Below are 22,727 nucleotides of genomic sequence, written 5' to 3'. Positions count from 1 at the left end.
CCACAGAAGACCGCAGGACCCGAGCGGAGCCCGCAGTAGCAGATCCATCTCCACGGCGCCCCCCACCTCCACCTCAGCAAAAAAACAAAAACAAAACGCTTCCTCCCATGGACACGGCGGCCAGGTCGCGACCTCGGCCGCGAGCGTGGGCTCCGAGGTTTGTGTCCCCCCCCCTCCCCCCCCAAAAAAACGCGACCGCTTGCACCCCTCCCTGCGAAGACGTGTACGGACTGAGGCACCGTGGTTTCCACCCGGCGTTGCCAAAAAAACGTCCCCGTTAGGAAACCGGGACGTTTTCTGGGAAAGGACAGTGATTCTGCCCTTCTAACATGTTCATATTCCTTTATGTCATGATGAATCCCAAAGGCACACAATACATTGTGCAAGCCTGAAATAAATGGTATGAAAAGCTAACACTATATGGGCACTACATGTATTCAGTGTTTCATCATCTGTTGAAAAATACTAGCATCTTACTTTTATAAGGTATTAGGAGCAGACAAATAGTGAAATATCTTTTCAAAATTAAATTACAGTTCTTTTCATTATTTCTATGAAATGCTAAAACATTTCATTGTAATACTCTTAGTATGCATTATTGAACACATTTGGGTGAGCCCGGAATATTATAATAAAGGGAAAAAACCTAAAGAAGTGACACACTGCTTTTGAATAACATTACACAATATAATGCTCTAAATTATATAAAAGCCCACAAATGTAACCTTGTTGTGCAAAGAGCAAAAACAGAACCATTAAATGAAAGGAAATGCTGTCGCTTTTACAACCATTCCGTTTTTTTTTTTTTTGTCCATTGTTTAAGCCAAAGGGTCATCCGTCAATCAGCAAGCAACTCCATAAAGTGAAAGCATGAGAGAGAGAGAGAGAGAGAGAGAGAGAGAGAGAGAGAGGGGGGATAGAGAGAGAGAGAGAGAGAAAATGACTGGAATCTGATTTGAGCGGTGAGAGCGAGTTCGCCGGGCTTCGACCGAGGCGAAGCGGCGCGTACTTCCTGAAGGCCGGGGACGCGCTCGGATGCCGTCGTTTCTTAAAGGCACGAGACGCAGATTAAACCCGATATTAAAATGCGCAAGCGGCGGTAATGAAAAATCAAAGGCCTCCTTCGCTCGGCGTTGGCGCGCGGGGCAGCCCGAGCTGAGGTGGTACGGGGGGCTGCGGAGAAGCACACAGCCCCAAACGCGGTGGAGAAATCAATAGAGAAGGCCGGTGGGGCGGAGAGCAGGAATATTCACAGAGAGGCTGCTGGGATCAGACTGCTATCTTCTGGCATGCAGTGGGGAATAAAGTGAGGCTCCCCAGGTCAGCAGCAGAGAAAAGGTGAGATTAGAGTGAAATGGAGGAGGGATTTCTGGGGGGGGGAGTGGGGGGGTGGGGGAGTGAGGGGTACAGACTATGTGGGATACCTGGAGAGCCAGGGACCAATTGCCCATTAGCCCGTGGCTACCTACATATGGTTCAGTGAACCCTCCACTGAAAAGAACTTTTTTTAAACTCACTTTTAACCCTTTCCGAGCTTTAAAAAAAAAAAAAAAAAAACCCTCTCTTGGTAACAGCCAACCCGTGATGGCGTCTTCTGCCTGTCGTGAAGTCTTCTGATGCATTCTTCTTGGAAAATATACGTGGCACCGTACACAAAAACACACACTGTTATACTTTCCAAATATGAATTGACAAGCGAATGTCAATGCGTGCACGTGTGCGTGTTCGTGAATCTCAGTGTATGAATGTGTGCGTGTGTGTGTGCGTACATGTGCACAGAAGTTAACTGCAGAGCGTGAATGTGTGTGCGTGTTTGCGCATGTGTGTGTGTGTGTGTGTGTGTGTGTGTGTGTGTGTGTGTGTGTGTGTGAGTGTATGTGAGTGTGTGTGAGTGTGTGTGTGTGTGAGTGTGAGTGTGAGTGTGAGTGCGTGTGAGAATGTGTGTGTGTGCGTGTGAGTGTGAGTGTGTGTCAGTGTGTGTGTGTATGTGTGTGTCTCTTTATAATGTGTGAGTGTTATTTATGCTGAATGGCCATCTCATTTACATGAGAATGGAGTTGCATGCGGGGAGGCTTAACTACATCATTAGAGCGCCATATTTATATAGGTCTTTCACTGTGCGGGCCAGACTCAAATTAAATTTAACTTACCCTCCCTCCCGTTTGCGGCAGACCTGCAAAACTACTTCCAGAGCCCACCTCTGTCACACAGAAATGTGAAAAAGTGCCACTTCAGTGCCTAACAGTCAACCGCGTTACACATTTTCAAGTATCTACGCCTTTTTCCATTTTTTTTTTTTTTTTTTTTTTTGGAAGAGCAGAAATGAAAGTTTTTTTTTTTTCTTTTCTTCCCCCAACACCTTCGGTACGGAAAGTTGTCTCCACACAGCAAAAGCGGGTTAACGTTGAAATGTGAACCCCATTCATGATTTACTATCAAAAACAGGGGAGGAATCAGAGAGAGAGAAAGAGAGAGAAAGAAATCGCTCTCGGTTTCCGTTTTTCTCTCTTCTACAGGGCGTGGGGCTCCGGGGGGCACCACAGGGAGGTTCGTTCGCACCCCAAACGCCGGAGACCCTCCGACAAGATCGCAGAGAAGCTCCCAATCCCCGTCGACAACACACACTGCCTTGAGCGCTTCGGTGCCTGCTCGGACCGTAAATATAAAACCACGACAAAACTAAACAAGCAAAGAAATATTAACGCTGCACAACTGCAGTGACGGGACGCTCCCTCACCTCGTTGGAGAGAGCAGCTCGGTTTAGCTTATTCATGAACTCCGAGACACTTGGAAGCGCTAGTAATGAATGAGAATATTGAAGAGTGCAATGCAAACAGCAGGCTCTGTTAAGCAGTATGCGTTTGAATACATTTACATTTGAATACGTTTGAAATGCGTTGTCCTTGGCAAAGTACAAAGCTGCAAAGGAAAACTATTTCTAACTGTCTGTATTATCTTAATTACAAAAAGTATATTCTGGTACAGACTGCTATACATATACCGCAGTAAAACGCATTGTTTCCATGTAAGCCGTTACTCGATAAGCCAATCAGGAAGCAGTTTCAGTGATGTCACAATTAATCTAATACTACCTGCAAGGAAGTTGATGTGATTGCCTTATCAATATTCAAATAAAAAGAAAAACAAAAATGCAAAACATTTTTAATTGCTTTATTTACAAATGTAAGCACTGAATAAAATACTGTATCAGCATTAATGCTACATTATTTATTTCTCTAAAATTTCTTTAACTTCCATTTTAAAGTAAGCTATTTTGTATTCAAAAAGAGGCCAGGCATGCAGGGTTGTGTAATAGTGTCAAATGCTTTTCTGCCACATTGTTCAGGGTCCATTCAGAATAGAAGTAATGAAGGCTCCCTGTGCACATTCTCTGTGAAAAATGCTATTCGTGGCACCAATTTGGATTGGACGGTTTCATGGCAATCAAATACGAAATGACCAATCAAATTGTTGCATGCCAATGGCTTCATCCTTCCTCTGATGCAGGTGCAATCATAGACTGCATGATTCTATAGAGCTCTCTACTCTCCTACATAATTTTTGACCGAGCAGAAGGAAGCGTCAAATAAATCCTCGTAGCAAAAACATCATTTCCATACAACAGGAAGCAGCCGCAATACTCTTTCAAGGAAATGTTTATGCTTGTTCTGCGAGCTGAAATGGGGTTTGGAGCCACGGAAAGACGTCATTGGCTGGAGCGAGCGGTGGATCTTGCATTTGCTGCTGCGACTGGGGGAGCCAGGGAGAGATGCCCGTAAAAAGGCCCAATCACACTTTTGCGAGATCACAACAATCCCGCCCTCATGATAATTCTGAAGCGTTCGCTGTCAGTTTAACCTGATATCTACAGAAACGTTTGTACATTATGTATTCATTTGCAGAGAAGAGGTCCTTCACCAACGTTAAAGTTGATACTTGGACATGATATACAGTTAAACCCCCGGATTTGTGAGCTTTAAAGGACATTAAAAGCCAGTCCCCCTCCTTGAAAGGGTTACACAACTTTCCGATTATGAGACAAGCTCCTTACCCACTATGCCTTGGTGCTGTCTCCCCTTACCCACTATGCCTTACCCACTATGCCATGGTGCTGCCTCCCCTTACCCACTATGCCATGGTGCTGCCTCCCCTTACCCACTATGCCATGGTGCTGCCTCTCCTTTCCCACTATGCCATGGTGCTGCCTCCCCTTACCGACTATGCCATGGTGCTGCCTCTCCTTTCCCACTATGCCATGTTGCTGCCTCCCCTTTCCCACTATGCCTTGCCCACTATGCCATGGTGCTGCCTCCCCTTACCCACTATGCCATGGTGCTGCCACTCCTTACCCACTATGCCATGGTGCTGCCTCTCCTTTCCCACTATGCCATGGTGCTGCCACTCCTTACCCACTATGCCATGTTGCTTCCCTGGAGAACAACCTGGAAATGTTTATCTGGGCTCCTTGTGTCATGTATCATACTAGACCCACAAGTCAACAACACCACAAGAATCATTAGCATTGGAACAAGGACGCGCAAGCCCATATCAGAGCTCTACTGTTTAACTGTTGCGTTCTGAGAATCAGCAAGTCCTGCTTGAGCTAAGCATCTATTTGAATAAATACAAATTTTATACATTATTTTAGAACAACTTCTGCGACTTTCGTTTCTTCCAAAAAAAAAAAAAAGCCCAACTGCGCGCTGACCAAGAACACGCCGAACACGGTACGGCAAGTACGTCTGAGAAAAAATGGCTCCCAAATTGTTATTACATACGGAGCTGTATTAACAATTTGAGAAATCATTACATCGCCCAACCCAACAGTCCACTGTGGTCAAAATGGAAGCAATGCATAGATGTACACGTACCACAGGGCACCATTCCGAAGAGAACTTAAAGCAGGCCTCTCATTGGCCAGAGTAGATACGATAGGCAATCTGCTGAGCGCCGTTAGCCGCGGCAGCCAATCAAATTCTCACACACGCCCGAGCGTTTTTGTCACAATATCTGACGCGTGTTATGTAGTTTAATTTGATCAAAACGGGAGCAGGAAACCACAGCGGGCTTCACAGCGGCCGAGCCTCGTCCAAATCGTCTGTCAACAACAGAAAGCCTTTCTTCCTCCAGCATCCGTCTCATTAGGGGCACTTAAGTCTCGGGAACATAAATATAATTCGATCGGAGAAAGTTTGTCCCAATTCACCCTGTTTTTCCGCCATGTATATACATTGCACTAACGGGAAAGCGTGTGATTGTAGGAAGTTGGTAACGTCAGGATTTTCGAGTTGCGGTTTTAAAGCAAACAATAATTCATAATGCATTTCATAAATAGTTCATGACTTTACACTTAAGTCAGTCTGGCAAATCAAAATTTTTTGTCACCTATTCTGGTCCCACTTGTCAGTTTAGCCCTGTCTGCTGACGCCACTTGTCACTTCCAGTCTCAGCCTGCACTCTCAATAAGCTTGAAAACAGAGACAGTCTGCCAGAGAGGGGAATGCTTACCCACATAACAAGATTTTTTTGTTAACCCTTATTATTTTATTTCCGTCATCCACAAACGAGCGTCAGCGGGGGATTGTTACTGTTGCGACTTAAAGCTTGCGGCAAATTAAACGCGCCGATCGATTCTATCGGAGACGCACTTAAAACTGGACGGTACATCGATCGCACGGATCGATTCTATCAGGGAATGCTTAAAACAGTACAGAAAATGGATTTTATCAGGGAATACTAACAACTGACTGGCCGGCTGATCAGGCTGATCAGCTTTACAAGAAAATGAGCCACTGCCTGTATGAGGAATTTTGCCTACCAACACAATTCCACAAACTTCATTTTCATTCTTGTTTAAATCCAACTTCTTCTTCTCCTTTTAATTATTATTATTATTTTACCTTTTATTTAATCTTTACTAAATTCATATCATTATATAGGTCTATTTATTATTATTACCTTTAATAATTTTGGTTTTATGTGATGTAACACATTATTATTATTATTATTATTTTCACCTTTTTTGCAATGACTTGACGACGCTGCTAAGAGCGTCCAGGGAGGGAGGGACGCGCCCGGCGAGAGAGGGGCTCTGAGCGGCCATCAGCGGCGCCGCTCACAAACAGCCCTGAGCCACAAAGCCCAGCCTTCAGTGATTAGCCCCCTCCGGCTCCACGCGCGAGCCTCCGCCCCTAAAAGAGAACGGACAGGAAGCGTCCGCAGCCATTACCACACAGCCATCGCCACACCCGCCGGTGAGGATGCAGCCATCACCACACCCGCCGGTGAGGAGTTAGTCATTACCACACCCGCCGGTGAGGAGGCAGTCATTACCACACCCGCCGGTGAGGATGCAGCCATCACCACACCCGCCGGTGAGGAGTTAGTCATTACCACACCCGCCGGTGAGGAGGCAGTCATCACCACACCCGCCGGTGAGGAGGCAGTCATTACCACACCCGCCGGTGAGGATGCAGCCATCACCACACCCGCCGGTGAGGAGTTAGTCATTACCACACCCGCCGGTGAGGAGGCAGTCATTACCACACCCGCCGGTGAGGAGTTAGTCATTACCACACCCGCCGGTGAGGAGGCAGTCATCACCACACCCGCCGGTGAGGAGGCAGCCATCACCACACCCGCCGGTGAGGAGGCGGTCATTACCACACCCGCCGGTGAGGAGGCCGCCATTACCACACCCGCCGGTGAGGAGGCAGTCATTACCACACCCGTCGGTGAGGAGGCGGTCATTACCACACCCGCCGGTGAGGAGTTAGTCATTACCACACCCGCCGGTGAGGAGGCAGCCATTACCACACCCGCCGGTGAGGAGGCGGTCATCACCACACCCGCCGGTGAGGAGTTAGTCATTACCACACCCGCCGGTGAGGAGTTAGTCATTACCACACCCGCCGGTGAGGAGTTAGTCATTACCACACCCGCCGGTGAAGAAGCGGTCATCACCACACCCGCCGGTGAGGAGGCAGTCATTACCACACCCGCCGGTGAGGAGGCAGTCATTACCACACCCGCCGGTGAGGAGTTAGTCATTACCACACCCGCCGGTGAGGAGGCGTCATTACCACACCCGCCGGTGAGGAGGCAGCCATCACCACACCCGCCGGTGAGGAGGCAGCCATCACCACACCCGCCGGTGAGGAGGCGGTCATCACCACACCCGCCGGTGAGGAGGCAGTCATTACCACACCCGCCGGTGAGGAGGCAGTCATTACCACACCCGCCGGTGAGGAGGCAGTCATTACCACACCCGCCGGTGAGGAGTTAGTCATTACCACACCCGCCGGTGAGGAGGCGTCATTACCACACCCGCCGGTGAGGAGGCAGCCATTACCACACAGCCATTACCACACCCGCCGGTGAGGAGGCAGCCATTACCACACCCGCCGGTGAGGAGGCAGCCATTACCACACCCGCCGGTGAGGAGGCAGCCATTACCACACCCGCCGGTGAGGAGGCAGCCATTACCACACCCGCCGGTGAGGAGTTAGTCATTACCACACCCGCCGGTGAGGAGGCGGTCATCACCACACCCGCCGGTGAGGAGGCAGCCATCACCACACCCGCCGGTGAGGAGGCCGCCATTACCACACCCACCGGTGAGGAGTTAGTCATTACCACACCCGCCGGTGAGGAGGCCGCCATTACCACACCCGCCGGTGAGGAGTTAGTCATTACCACACCCGCCGGTGAGGAGGCAGCCATTACCACACCCGCCGGTGAGGAGGCGGCCATTACCACACCCGCCGGTGAGGAGGCAGCCATTAAAGACCAATTCACTGACGTCGGAGCCTGCGCTGCGTTTCCCCCTGTATATCTGATGAACCGATACATAAATATATCGTTACGCTGCTGGGATGTGAAATGCCAGATGGGACAGATAAAATGCAGAAATGTTTTATATGTGTGCAAGGACGCACACATACACACACAGACACACAAACCACACGCACACACAAACCTTCACAAGAAGTGGATCTGGTCATAGTCTTAGCACAAAGACACACTCACACTCACATACACACGCGCACACACGCACGCACGCACGCACACACACACACGCACGCACACACGCACACACACACATACAGCACATAGCAGAAAAGGGGAAGACACAGGGCAGACCTGAATGAAGACCAGCCAGAGGAAATTCTGCCCTACAACTTCACAACAAAAGGACTGATTCTTACAGCAGGAAAGAGGGCTTTATTTCCGAAGAAATCTGGCCCACTTTTAAGAAATCCCTTCCAATCCTTCTGACATACATAATAACAAAATAACGTCTTTAATCTAAGCGTTCAGTTGCACTTTTGACACGACTGGTGGAAACTTAAATTCCAAAGCATACAAAGTATAAGCTCAGTATTTCTCAAACGATTTGCACAATTCAAAGATTTTCAGACAAAAGTACTATCATAGAGAATGAATGATTTTAGGAGATTAAAGCGGGCTAACACCCAGCTAATATGGCCTGTCGCGTGTTCCTTTGTACAAGTTGCTGTAACGGACGACCGAGGTCGGCCCGCCAGGAAGGCATCAAGACGATTTTCTGCCTGAGTTTTACATGACAGAGGCTGGGCTGGGAGTTCCCCCCAGACTTAATATAACACAGAAAAACACAACGTACACGCGACTGTACCTCTAATGAGGAGTAAGCTTGAAACACTACGCGGACCGTTTGTCCGACAACCACAAATGCCCACTTTATTTGTGTTCAGCCTTAGCAATAGCCTGATATGCTTTAAGAATATGATTTTTTTACTCATTTTAGACATCTGTTTACCGTGTAGCCTCAAATTTCTTCTCCTCAGTTGTCTGACAGATGAAATGACAGAAAAATGGGACTTTTTATTGAGCGTGAACGTGAGCGTCACCGTAACTGTGTTTTCTTTAAAAAAATACTGCTGCAATTCCTGTTTTGGGAAAGATAACAATCAACCACCCACCTCACCACCCCCCCCCCCACCCCCCTCCGCCTCATATTCACAAATTAAATTATGTGACAAGCCTAACACCATGCCAATTTACCTTATACACCAGTATATAAGCCCATTATAAATGTATTTTACTAGGAACTATTTACTAGTCATTCAAACCATTAATACATATGTAATAAATGCGTAATAAGCTGAAAGTTTGTACCCTACTCAGGTACCTTCTTGGGAAGGATCTGATATTACCAAACTGTATAGGAAACTATTCCTGGAAATCCTAGACAAATTACTCCAACAATCGTTAAATCAATGAATGTCATAGAATTTGTTTTTAAATATTTATGTTTGCATTGTTATAGTTGGGATAAAATAATAACCTCCTCACTGCTAATAAAACAAGAATGGGGATGCCAAATTGTCGCCATTTATTTGCCCTCCAGTTAATTTACCAAAGGTGCAGCAGAGTGCAGTGTGTAAAAGTGTATAAAACAAGGGGGATGTTACATGATTGAAAAATAAACTGAAAAAATGTAGACAATTACATATTTTGCCCTGTTAAACAAAAAATGTAGAAATTTATTTTGCCATCTATGGGGCAATGTAACATTGCTGTGAGAAAGCAATGATGATCTTGAAACTCCTGTCCCAGACAAACACACAACCCTGACACACACACACACGCACGCACGCACGCACGCACGCACACACACACACACACACGCATAAATGCGCACACGCACACACACACGTGCACACACACACACACGACACGCACGCATGCACACATACAGACACACGCATGCACAAAAAAAGAAAAGAAAAGAAAAAGAGAAGAGAAAAGAAAGAGAGACATCCTGATCAATGTGTCACTACGGCGATGCGCCAGGACTGGCGGTGAAGCTTTCTGACTGAATTTCTCAGAAAACAATTATCTAAACATACATTTTCTTTCTCTCCATTCACTCAAGGAAACGGGAAACCTGAAGTAAGCGCAGGCGATGTCTGCGTGTCGTGAGGGTGGTCAAGCCGCGACTCGAACGTTTCATGCAATACTATGGGATGCCATGAACCGATTGGGGTCGAGAAACTGGTAAATCCCTGACCCCAAATAACAAAAGGCAAGCGCACAATAAAGGGACACAATGAGGTCTCTGAGTGCAAACTACAGAGCTGTGTTCACTGAGAAACACACCAAGAACCATCATAGCAAGCAATGCTACAGGAGAAATATAATTCATCAATGCCTAATGCTGTATACTTCATATACTAAATCACTAACACCATATATATCTATATATACACATACACACACAGACATAAAAATAATATGTATAATGTATTTTATTTAATCTATATATATGTGTGTATTTACATATATATATATTTAAAAAAAAATATATATATACACACATAAATGGGTAGATAGACATAATGTTACAAATTATAGCTTTACTAGAATAAATTCATAAAATTTTAAATCTAGTAATGTGGATAAGCCATATGGATGAACCACTGCCATCGGGATCAGCAGTTATACACACAGACGGTCCGCAGCGGCAAGCTTGCTGAAACCAGTTATCATTCTCATGTACCACAGATCTGTAAAAAGGTACACAAATACTAAATGATACACTTCGTTTCAATTTCACTGATTACCACATTTTACAAGAATATGGCTATTATAAAACAAATTGATTTACCAATTAGTCATTGCGCTGTGAAAACCTTACATTTTTTGAGGAATAATTATTTAACTGCATTCACGCAATTATATTCCAACATTCCAAAACTAACAGGATGATTTTGCTTTTAAAACAGCTATCACTAAAAAAGCTGACTCCGTCCAATCAATTTCTAAACTAGAACGAGCACTGGTTCATTTTAAAATGCCCCTTTCACATGAAAGGAAACTTTAAAATGACCCAACTTAAACAATGGTTATGCTACAATGTTAACCAGTGATTTAACAAATATATGCAATACAAATCATTTTTACCTAATAGATGTCCGTGGAAAAATCGAATGCCCCCAATTAAAGTCAAAGTAATTTATCACCATAATCATTTTATTTAACTTCTTATTGCTCTTTAATATATTAAGCTTAATCTCGGGTGATACAGGAATGTCTAAATAGAAAAATGCATTAAAAGGAAAAAAAAAAAAAGTAAAAACAATACTGGATAATAGGCAGTAAAGGTTATGGATAAAAATGTTTAATTATATGGCATTAATAATGACTACTAATATGCAATAACTCTATTCATAAAAACAAATCTATAGCATAGATAAAAATGAAAGCAGGTCTTAAAAGACAAAATAGATTCTTAAGAGATTCTGGCTAACACAAAGGTTATTTCTCCAGTAAAACTGCAAGCTGCCATAGACAAAGAGCAGATTTTGCTTGTGAATGTTTATGAATATGGAGCACTGCACTCTGCACCTGACTGCCTGCTCAGTTTCCGCAGGTTTAAAACAGGTACACAGGACAGTATGTACACGTACGGGAAAGTGCAGAATTTAAGATGTCAGAGAACTTTTATCTACCAGCTTCTGAAAGCAAAGCGGGTGGGAAGCAGTCAACGCATTGTTAAAAAAAAACAAAAAAAACACAAGCTTGCTGCGAGTCTATCTTTATCTACAAGAAACTCTGATTAGACCTGTGTCAAGGCTGCACTGGCATGGGGGAGAATTGGGGGGGACTCAGCAAGTCAAGGATGAATTGAATTCCCTGAGCAATGCCGCCATCTTGTGGCTGAACGCCACCTTGCACCCAAGCAGTAGTAGAGAAAGCTGATGTGAATTTATGAGACTGCTTTTCCAACTGAGACTGAGATATTATAACCTTTAGTGGATTATCACTTACAAAGTTCAATAGAACTACATTTAATGGGAACAAAAATAACTGCGCTACCTTACACCTTAAACACACCATACTTTTTTTCTTACAGATATGCTGGCCAAATCCAATGGAAGCAGAGGAACTGTTTACTGGGTCAGTCTCTTAAAGGCAATAAATCAATAACAGTGAAAACTATGAATAATTTTCTAACCAAAAATGAGTTCGTAATAATTTGCTGGATTATTCTGCCTGTAACAAGTCTCAAAAATCACATTCAAACTTTTCATGTTGGCCTTCAAACCTCAAAAGCATAATACAATTTTCTTCAGTGTGACAGGTCACCCGGGCAATCAACAAGCATGGCGGCACAGTCCTGCCAGAGTCCTTCCAGGGAATCTAAACCTACGAGTCCATTTACTTATGAACGTGCGTTGTTCGCGTCTCTTCATTTGATTTATAATAACTCATTTCAGGCTGCCACAAAAGCGAATGAAAGCCGTTCATTTGTAGCACACCAACATCCCACCTACCAACTACGGTAGTTCATTACTGAACAGACGGCTCTGATTTTACACAGCGAGGGTCATTTCATTGGGGTTATTCAGGAAATCTCAAAGTTGATTCTGTTTTTTTATCATTTAAGGTAGTGGCAACCAATCCTGTTCCTGGAGATCTACTGTCTTGCAGGTTTTCACTCCAACCCAAACAAAGCACACCTCATTCTACAAAGACTTACATTTTGCTCTATAGAACCCTATCTAACTGTACTCTACAGAAGCCTGAACTAGCCAGTAGCAGCTAAGCAACATTGTGTGAAGCTGATGTATTTACGTATTCATCTATTTTAAATATCGGTTTACAAAAGGACCTATACGTTAAAGGCATCAGTTTTAGCTGCAGCTGGTTAGCTGCAGATTTGCATCAGTGCCATTACTGTCTGTCTAGAAAGCATTCCACTGAATGTACATGTCCATGCATGTGTGGATATTTCCACTTTCCACAACAGAAGTAACAAAACATGTTTGAACAGAACAGCCAGTAGTACACTTTCATATATGTAATTTTTTTTTTTTAATTGTACATTATTCAGATTGTAAGTGTATTGCTCAAATACTGTTGTGCGATCTAACAGGAGCACATTCCTACTAAGATGTTTTTTAAATTATATTTCACACTCAAGCTAGAAGTTGAATTCTATTATCCCTATTCACGGTAGTAGAGCTGATCTTGTAACATGAAGGTCACAGGTTTGATTCCCAGGTAGGACACTGCCATTGTACCCTTGAGCAAGGTACTCAACCTTGCTCAAGGGTACAGCCTCATTGCTTCAGTATATATCCAGCTGCATGAATGGATACAATGGAAGCGCTGTGCAAAAAATAGGGCTTTGGATAAGAGCATCTGCTAAATGCCTGTAATGTAATGTCATTCAGATTTAAGTAAGGTATGACAAACTCATGTTAAGACTGAATCTCTCCTGTATGACTGAAGTTCTCATTTTGTGGCTACAGGATGTATAAATTACCTATCACCATCCCAGCTGAAGGTCTACTGTTGCCTGGAATTTATCATTGTGAATTTGAACCCTGTGAACTGAATGAGTAACTATACACTCTTTAGAGTCACATACTCAAAGGATCCTGTTAGCTTCCTTTTCGATAGAACAGTACTGCTGTGAATGCATTCTCTTTGGACTCTCCTGTTTTCCTGATACGCAGCTCTTGAAGGATTTTTCTGAAGGACGTAGCTCTCTCTTTCGTATATGAAAAAGCTACATCTAAATTAATTCTAGGACTCCTCTTTCTGAATGTGTGAGAGCGAAGAGTACCCCTGATTTGGCAGTAACGAGGTATATGTGGTGCACTGGCTGTGAACCGTTTCCCCCCCACTCCCCATAACCTCAAACTGGGCTGGAATATTTTATAAACAATCGGTTCTCTTCTGAGAACTATTCTAGAGCACCAGTTATAACTACACTCCTGGTGGCTTCACAGGTGCTAATTGGTATAGATTCATACAACAGAATTTTTGATAATTTGATTAATGCAGTTAATACCCTGCATAATTAAGCCTGCTAACTCCCATCTACCCTTCCTGAGAACACCCACGCTACATTGTTTTGTAATGACAGGGTGCTAGAGGAACCAGTGCATCTTAGCCAATGGAAGGTACCAGAAGTGCACGCCCACCTGTCAATCTTCAAGTTCGCAACCTATTGATTGATTCAGTTGTCAATTAAAATCCATCCTACAGTCGCTCCACACAATGAGCATATTTACACTCGGTCCTGTTATCATTACATACGAGGCTGAGATTCTGCTTTCACAGCATGATTATGTTGTACATTAAATCTCGCATTACATACAATCATTAGATGTAATCTGATTGGACGTACCAAATTCAGACTTCAAAAATGTATGAATATTTAGCCAATGGGGGTTGCAACAACAAATCTTGTCACAGACAGTAAAAATGCAAAGGAGACTGTTATGTTCAGGTTTTATGAATGGGAAATTGTGTGGCTGATTGGACTGGCAAGCCTGCTAGCCAACTAGGCTATTAAGAAAATTTTGGCTGGCTAGCTGGCGAGCTAGCTAACCAGGCACAACAATAACGCAACTTATACAAGTTATAGATTTGTGAGTGCTTTCTTTCATGCAATGTATTTTCAATCTCACCAATGAAACCCATTCACCAAATTTATCTGAAAAGAGCTGTTCTATCAACTGGCTATCGAAAGATGTTTTGACAGTAGTCCGTTTGCAAAATATAAACAGTTTATTTTTAATAAACTCCAAATCACCTCACCTCCTGTGAATACAATTAAACCCCATTAAACCATTTCCTTGATCCGTAATTCCCCTCCATGAATATGGGTGGTTCTACCCAGTTAAGGGTATATTCCTCTAGCAGGCTGAGAGCAAACAACTGATAGCAAACAGCTGATAGAAAATAGCTGATAGCAAACAGTTGATAGAAAATAGCTGATAGCAAACAGTTGATAGAAAATAGCTGATAGCAAACAGCTGATAGCAAATAGCTCATAGAAAACAGCTGATAGCAAACAGCTGATAGCAAACAGCTCATAGCAAACAGCTCATAACAAATAGCTTCCAGGCTGCAAGGGGAGGCTATTAAGTCGCCAGCAACCCCTCCAGCCTCCACATATTCATGCCATGATTCCTGTGCATACTCTAGGACTGTACGACTGACATGCATGCCTCATATAGTTCTGCACTGTACAGCCAAACGCGTTCATTCTACAAGAACAAAAATGAAGTAATAAATCCCTTCCTCAATGGAAGCAGGGTGAGTGATAAAATAAGTATTATTATTTATGAAATCAGGTGGGTGTATAACATGTTTTGTCTACATTAATCTGCACTGACGTAAAACTGGATACACGGATTTCAGTGAGTTAACAGGCCGCCATTGTCACTATTATCACAATTCCTCTAACCACTAAGTGCTTTTCTGATGATTCAACCCAGTCACTCAAAACGTATCATGATCCAAGTTACGTACATTGTCAACTGAATACTACCATTTGGCAAGCAAAAAAATTTTTTTAAACAATATGTAAACCAAAAGAAAAAATTTAAGATCAAACGGAAAATCACAAATAGCAACCTGGCCAATAATCTTGTCATCTAAAGTGGTCATCCGGAGATAAGCATCCGTCACGTTGAAATACTCGGTCGGTATCTCACGATCTCAAGATGAAGCATAAACTTCATAAGCTTGATATCTCGTCATCTTATCTGGCAGTATCATAATTGTGAGATCCTTATCATGAGATCTTCACAATGGCATAAAGGAGCCATACTTAAAGCATTACATTCCTTTAAATCTGTTTCTGCTGCCATTTTCTTTTGTTCATTATCATTTGCGTACACACCTGACAATACGGACTGGTGACGGATTGGTGTATTTCACGCGAGTCATTAACATTAAGATGCAACACGCATTGCACTGAGCTATTTTATTCAGCTCATTTCAAATGAAGAAAAGAGGGGAAAAAGCAGGTTTTCCTTAATAATGAGCAGCAGCAAACTGCTGCTTTAGTTCTGATCTAAATAGGCTCTTGACAAACATAATGGAGATTCCAGTGTCTGCAACATATTCTAAAACAAGATAAAACCACCGTGCTTAATAGGGCTCACAGATTGACTAAAGTTGGCGCAACTGTCCTTGAAACCAGTGCGTACAGACACAAACAAGCACGCACGCACGCGCGTACACACACACACACAAACACATGCATGCATACACGCACGCGCGCGCACGCACGCACGCACAAGCGCCCGGGCGAAGAGAAGGGTTCACAATCGCAAGCCGACGCAGGGACTCGGACAAAGGGGCGTCTGAATCCTCACGATGCCGCGCCGAAGAGAAAGAGAACCACGTAACGCGGGCCAAAGGCAAGGGAAAGGAAAACGGAGCGGAGCGGAGCGCTCCTTTATCCCGGAGTGCGGCCCTTCATTCCGCTCCAACGAGAGCTCGCCTCCCGAGCGGAACAAAACGCAAGGCCGTCGGAAGGGCCCGCACCGACGACCCCCCCCCCGGCCCGGCTGCCCCGGGGCGCGGACGCTCCACTCCACAGCCGCCATTTAGACGCGGCGAAGAGGCTGCGCGCGCCGCGCGTGGGCATTTCAAGCGCTTCTGCGTTCCGTGTCAGAGCAGCGAACTCTCGTTTCGCGAGCGGGCCGGTTCTCCCCGCCCACAGGTTCAGGGCTTTGGTGCCCTTACGTCTTTACATTTGTGTTACACTTGGAAAGCAACAAGATATTATTATTAATAATATCTTCTTCATCAACCTCACAATTATCATTGGTTTTGTCTCGGGGACTGTGGTTATGCTAACATCTTCAGCGATTACATACCGGTACGTTTTATTTTTAGGTTATATTATTAATGAGGTGTCGGACGGAAGGCTCGCAACCTTTCTCTGAGCCATAACACCCCCCCCCCAGCTACACCCCAGCCCAGCCCGTCAGCCCAGAAAGAGACGACCGTGTGCATGACAGAAATTGCATGGGACCGGGGAGCAGCCAGAGCCCGTCTGTCTGCCAGAGAGAAAGGAAGAAAAAAAAAAAAAAAAAACTTTTGTCACATCCTTTGAAGAAGCGCGGCGTGTTTACCCAATAGATTTCATTAAATTACACCTCCATTAGGAGGCTCGCCATGCCTCGGCTCGTCTCCCAGATAAAAGCCATCGCTAAGAGGCATGTCGCTCCGGTGCCCGGTGCTGACTGACTCTCCCAACCCAATCAAACAAATCCGTCCTCCCCCCCCCTACCCCAACCCCCACCCCACCGCGCCCAACCCCTCCCTTTCTGATTAATACAGCGCCTCAGCGGGGTTCCCGACGCCCCCATTATCAAAATGGAGCTGTCGCGAAGCGGACATACCTCCGGGATGTCGTTTTGTTTTAATGGCCCTACAAAAGAGTGACGTGCCTTTCTGAGGTCAGCTGGCCCCGTCTGACAGAGAAAGCCGTAAGGGGTGGGGGGGGGGGGGGGGGTGGCAGAGAGAGGGTATACAATCTGGTGAAGCCAGTGTCGTGGTAAACATCAAACCCTGGGTCAAAGCATGGAACTGGAAGAGGGTTAAAGGGGACGGGGCCCTGGGGGGGGGAGGGGGGGGTTCTGGACAGGACGACAATCTGGGCTTCCCTGTGAAAGCGACTCGCCATCTGACCGGCCGCAACCAAACGCTCGTTCTCTGGCGTCGTCGTGCCAGCCGCGGAAGGTGCCCGGTGGCGGCGGCGGCAGCGGTGGCACAGAGCTTTTTTCTCTGGGCCCGCGTGCGGCTTCGTCAGGCCCGGGAGGGCGGGGTCGGCGAGCGGAAGCACCTCTGCCCTGCTCATCGCGCTAACGAGCAGCTGCTCAGCCGGAGCGCAGACCAGTTCCGCAAGTCCTGCTCATTTTCTGATGCTACTCATCTTAAAGCAGGTCTCATTCAGCCCACGTCATAAGTGGACCTCGTTTATAGTCTACAGCACTTAACAGCTAAACAATTTTACTGGTCGTTTAAGGTATAAACCACCTTAAGGTAGTGCTCAATGAAGGTATAAATCATTTTAAACAGTGCTCATGTAAGGTATAAATCATTTTACAGTGCTCATTTAAGGTATAAATCATTTTAGAGGGCTCATTTAAGGTATAAATAATTTTAAACTAGTGGTTATTTAAGGCATAAACCATCTGAAAAGTAGCGCTCATATATGGTCGAATGAAGATTTCCACAGATTTCTTGGGGTTTCGATATTATTTCTGTTTTAGTGCATATGTTCAGTTGGCCCAGGCAGTTTCTTGCGCGATGAAGGATAATTTAAATACCAGCTTTTCTGACAGCCAGCCAGCTTCCCAAGGCTGGCATATGGGCATTGGAGAGATTGTAGTCTAAAGCAAGAAATACACTTGAAATAATTCCAAAGCAGCTTGTATAGCAAAGATATGTTCCCAGGTACTGTACACATTAACAGATTAAGTTAAATTATTCATAATTTATTTTATAGCATTTATTCACAATTACTAACATGAATACCCTTCCCTGCAGCAATGCGGATTCAGGCAGAACACAACCGAACCGAAAATAGGTTTTGGAGGCTGTGTACGCTGCTTTGGAATTACGTGAAGTGCATTCCCTTGCTTTAAACTTCAAACCCCAAAATGCCCCTGCAGGCACCGTATAGCCAGCAGCAGGTCATTAAACTTCTGAAAATATCAAAAATATCCTTCATCACAAAAACTGTTTGGGTCAGTCAAAAACAACCACTAAGCCCGCAATATTGTATTAAAAAAAAATAAAACAACAGAAATTAAACTTTCCCTTTAAGCAAAAAAAAAACAAAACAAAACTTATAATCTCCAAGTAAGAAGCTTTTTCTGTGTTAAAAAATTAAGAAAATTTTCATGCAGCAACAGTTTGTAACAAATCCCCCCCCCCCCCAAAAGAAAACAGTTCTTTCAATGGCCAATGCTGTGTTAGCAAATGTAGGCTACATTGTGTGGACAGCAGAGGACCGTAGTCAGCAGTACCCTAATGTAATAGTATAATTCCCCAAAAAGCAGCCCTACAGCCAAACTGAGAGGAGCGCAGGCGACTGCCTCCATGAGACGGAGTCACACCGTCTGTGTCAGCTAACGGCTTCGGCTCACATTTCCCCATTAGGCTGTGTTTATCACACTTTCAAACAGAAAGAAAATATTCACTTTCCATCCATCAGGGAGAACTTACAGGTGGCGGAAAAAAAAAAAACCCTCTCGCCGATAATTGGTGTTTTAAAGAGGTGGGCGGCGGGGGCGCGAAGGTTTGCAAAGAGCAAGTACAATGTATCATCCTACACAGCAGGTGTTAATTGCTCGATAATTAACCATGGCAACAGCCGTGCCTGAAAAGCTGAAAGATTAATTATCGAGCAATTAGGCGCTCGCCATGAGGGAGAGGATCTTCTCTAAAGTGAGCAATTTTGATTGCAACCCAAAGCATTATATCGCCGAAACTCATCAGATTATGTGGAGCAAATTTTATTATTATTATTATTTTTTTTTTTTTGCTTCGCTTTGTTAATGCTACAAATCTGTGTCGATGTCAGCACAGTGATAAGTTTAACTGATGTAATGTATCAATCGCATATCGCCAGACTGAATTCTTCATTAGTTTCAAATTAAACTCAAGACAGCTGATCCTGCCAGGAAGAGGCACTTCCTAGCAGTTGTACAAAAACATTCCAGATGTTACAGGACATATAAGAAAATGCCCCCCCCCACCCCCCCCATTAAAATAAAATAAGTTACAGTATCTACTGTTACACAGGAGGATAACTTTGCATAATTCATGCACATTATGAATTTTTCAGAGAGTTGTGTGCATGTGTGTGGGGGTGAGAGCACAAGCTCAAATAAAAAAATTACCACAATGTCAAGGAGAATCATGCTTTAAATATTTTTCAATTTAAAGAAAAATATAAACCGTGAAAGAAGTTAGAAATTTAAATTAACTCTTTAAACAACCACAACAAAATCCTTTTGAGCTGTATGCCCTTTCAAGGATCTCACTAAGCCCTTCATGTGTGTAGAAATAAGTGTGTGTGTGGGTGTGTGTGTGTGCATGTGTGCATGTATGCGTGTGTGTGTGTGTGTGCATGGGCGTGTGTATGCATGTGTGTGTGTATGCGTGTGTGTGTGTGTGTGTGCGTATGTGTATGTGTAGCAGAAAACAGACTAATAGTTCATCACACTTCGAAGCTGAACATTAACCGAATCCAAAGACACCGAAAAAGTAAGAGGTCCAATGTGAAACAGGTAAAAGGAGGATAAGGAGGCCCAAACCAATATTAAAGTTTGATGAACGAGTACCATGGCTTTGGGCAGACAGGACACTTTCTCAAAAGAAGCGAGGCTAATAAATAACTAAACAAGGACATCTAGTGGTAACATGAAGAGCATCTCTGTGGGCCATGCCTGGTTTTTTAAATGGGGCTGTGATTTATCTGCTGTAGATGGCCACAGGAGGGGTAGAGGTGTGGGGGGGGGGAGCTTTCAGCATTGAGGGTCACTAGGATGAATTTAAAATGCTCACCAGTACATGCACTCGTGCGGTTTGAGGGTTTGTTTGTTTGTACCTGCACAGCCAGATGCACGCAAACACACAGAAACAAGCATGTGCGTGCACTCACGCACACGCACTCACACACGGACACACACGCACGCACACGCACTCACACACACGCACTCACGCACTCACGCACACGCACTCACGCACACACACGCACTCACGCGCATACATACACACACACACACACGCACGCACATCGACTCACACATACAAACACACACACAAACGCACACACGCATGCACACACCCACACGCACGCACACACACGCATGCATGCACACACACATGCACAAGCACACGTGCACACACATGCTCTCACACACACACACGCACACAGAGACACACACACACACACACACACACGCGCGCACGCACACATACGCGCAAACAGCACTGTATCTCGGGGCGGAAACCCAAAAGTTGGAGGGCTGAAGCACGATGCAAGGCAAGGCGAGGACTCAAGGACTCACAAAGTCTTTCTCCAGTTTCTCCACCTCCTGCTTGTAGCTCTTCAGTCTGTTGCTGTACATCCCTCTGCTCTGCACGGGAATCTCGCGCACCTCCAGGTCCATCTGCTCCAGCTGTATCATGGGCAAACAGCAGAGAGGGGGAGGGGGACTCTTTAATCCAGCGCGCACATGCAGCAATGCCAGTGGGCGCGCGCAGCTGAAAACGCTCCCCCGCAGGTGGGCCGGCACAGTTGCCGTTTCCTATGCTCCTCAGCCAGGATGTCAGAGGGCCCGGCCCCCTTCGGCAGCCGTGGCGATCGACACAGCCACCGGGGCGTATAATTCCGAGCCGGCGTCCGCGAGGGGGAAAATAAGATGGCGCACGGTGCGTGCCCAAACCATTCCCATCGCCCTCTTAATGAGGCAGGGGGCCCGTAGTCACGCAAAACCACTGCAGTTTCAGTATAATTCATTAGTTTCACAATAATTCATATCTTACCCTTATCTTATCTTGTCTTAAGTTTTGAGCGACAAAACTGAAATGCATTTCAAGACATATTACAATTACAAATACCACTATTCATGTAGAATGACCTTACAATGTGCAAAACCTTCAGTATATGTTATATTTCCCCCCCAATTCTGGCACTTACTATAGGTAACCCTTCAACAATTATTTAAATTGTGCAAGTTTTTTTTATTTTTGTTTTTTAATTTTAAGTTTCATTTTTCATAGCCTAGCCTACATCGCAATGCATTGCGGCGGTCTCTTGAAGACCAGCACTTTACTTTCTTAATGTAGGAAAATATAAGGAGATGAGGCGTTGAGTTCACGGTGGCAGTAAAGCTGGATTGACTGCAGTCTTCGTTACACTAAGTCACCACCTAAGCCAAGAAAAACCATGCAGTTCGCTGAGAAGCACCTAAAAGACTTCTGGAAAGAAGTCTTGTGGACAAGACCAACACTCACTTGTATCAGAATGATACCAAGAGCAAAGTGTAGAGGCCAAAATGAACTTCCCAAGATCCAAAGCACCCCCACTCATCCGTGAAACATGGTGGGGGGCGTGTTATGCGGCGTTCTCGTCGAATCTGGCTCTTGACCCGTCATATTCATTTTCTGGGGACAAACCGTGGTGCATGATGGAAACAGTCCGGTGTGGTGCTGTCGCCAAGTTCTGTATTTGCATAGAATGTACTCCATCCTTGTTCTATGCAAACGAAGGCATCCAACGTAGCACGGTCTGGCTCACAAAACTCAAACCTAATTCTTAAGCTAGGTGTTGCAGATCAAATATGAACCAAGATTCAGCAACTTCATTGCCTATTTTTATCTCAGTTTTTTTCAGAAATATAGTTTAGTGGACAGTTCAGGTGGAAAAAGAGAAAGTTTTATCAACACTCCACCATATTGTTACATTTTGAAAACGGGGATCCAAAACTCAAGGACCGCCCAGCATCTACCCACTCAGGCGCCGGCAGTGTTCCATGGAAGGCTACAGTAGGTCACTTGTTTGTATTGATCCCATAGAGGCATTTATCCGACAAAACCTGCCAACACTATTTGAATAGCACCACCCATTAAACAGACAGCTTGGGGATCTTGGCACATCAACAGTCGTCCTCGCCTGATTCAGTGAGAATGCATTATGGTTTGGGCATGTATGGCTGCCATAGGTACAATCTCACTAGTCTTCTCTTGAAGAGAGAACAGATGATAGCAGCAACAGAATTAATTCTGAAGAGTACGGAAGCATATTTTTTTTGCTGGAGTTCAAACAAATGCCTCCAAACTCATTGGACAGTGCACCCTACAGCAAGACACTGATCCCAATACACTGCTAAAGCAACAAAGCCAAAAACTTT

General features: G+C 44.8%; 1 protein-coding gene across 4 annotated transcripts in view; it reads right to left on the bottom strand.

Annotated features, from left to right (window-relative positions):
• vti1a (vesicle transport through interaction with t-SNAREs 1A) overlaps positions 1–22,727 on the bottom strand; it is a 189,911-nt gene that overhangs the window by 150,325 nt on the left and 16,859 nt on the right. For all 4 annotated transcript variants that reach the window (XM_064321173.1, XM_064321171.1, XM_064321172.1 and 1 more), the window contains exon 3: positions 20,883–20,993. In XM_064321173.1, coding sequence (XP_064177243.1) covers positions 20,883–20,993 — 111 coding nt within the window. The remainder of the gene's footprint in view (positions 1–20,882; positions 20,994–22,727) is intronic.

This window comes from Anguilla rostrata, chromosome 2 (assembly GCF_018555375.3).
Source record: "Anguilla rostrata isolate EN2019 chromosome 2, ASM1855537v3, whole genome shotgun sequence".
Taxonomy (NCBI): Eukaryota; Metazoa; Chordata; class Actinopteri; order Anguilliformes; family Anguillidae; genus Anguilla; species Anguilla rostrata.
Note: the sequence above shows the minus strand (reverse complement) of the source record. Positions and strands in the feature narration are given on the sequence as shown.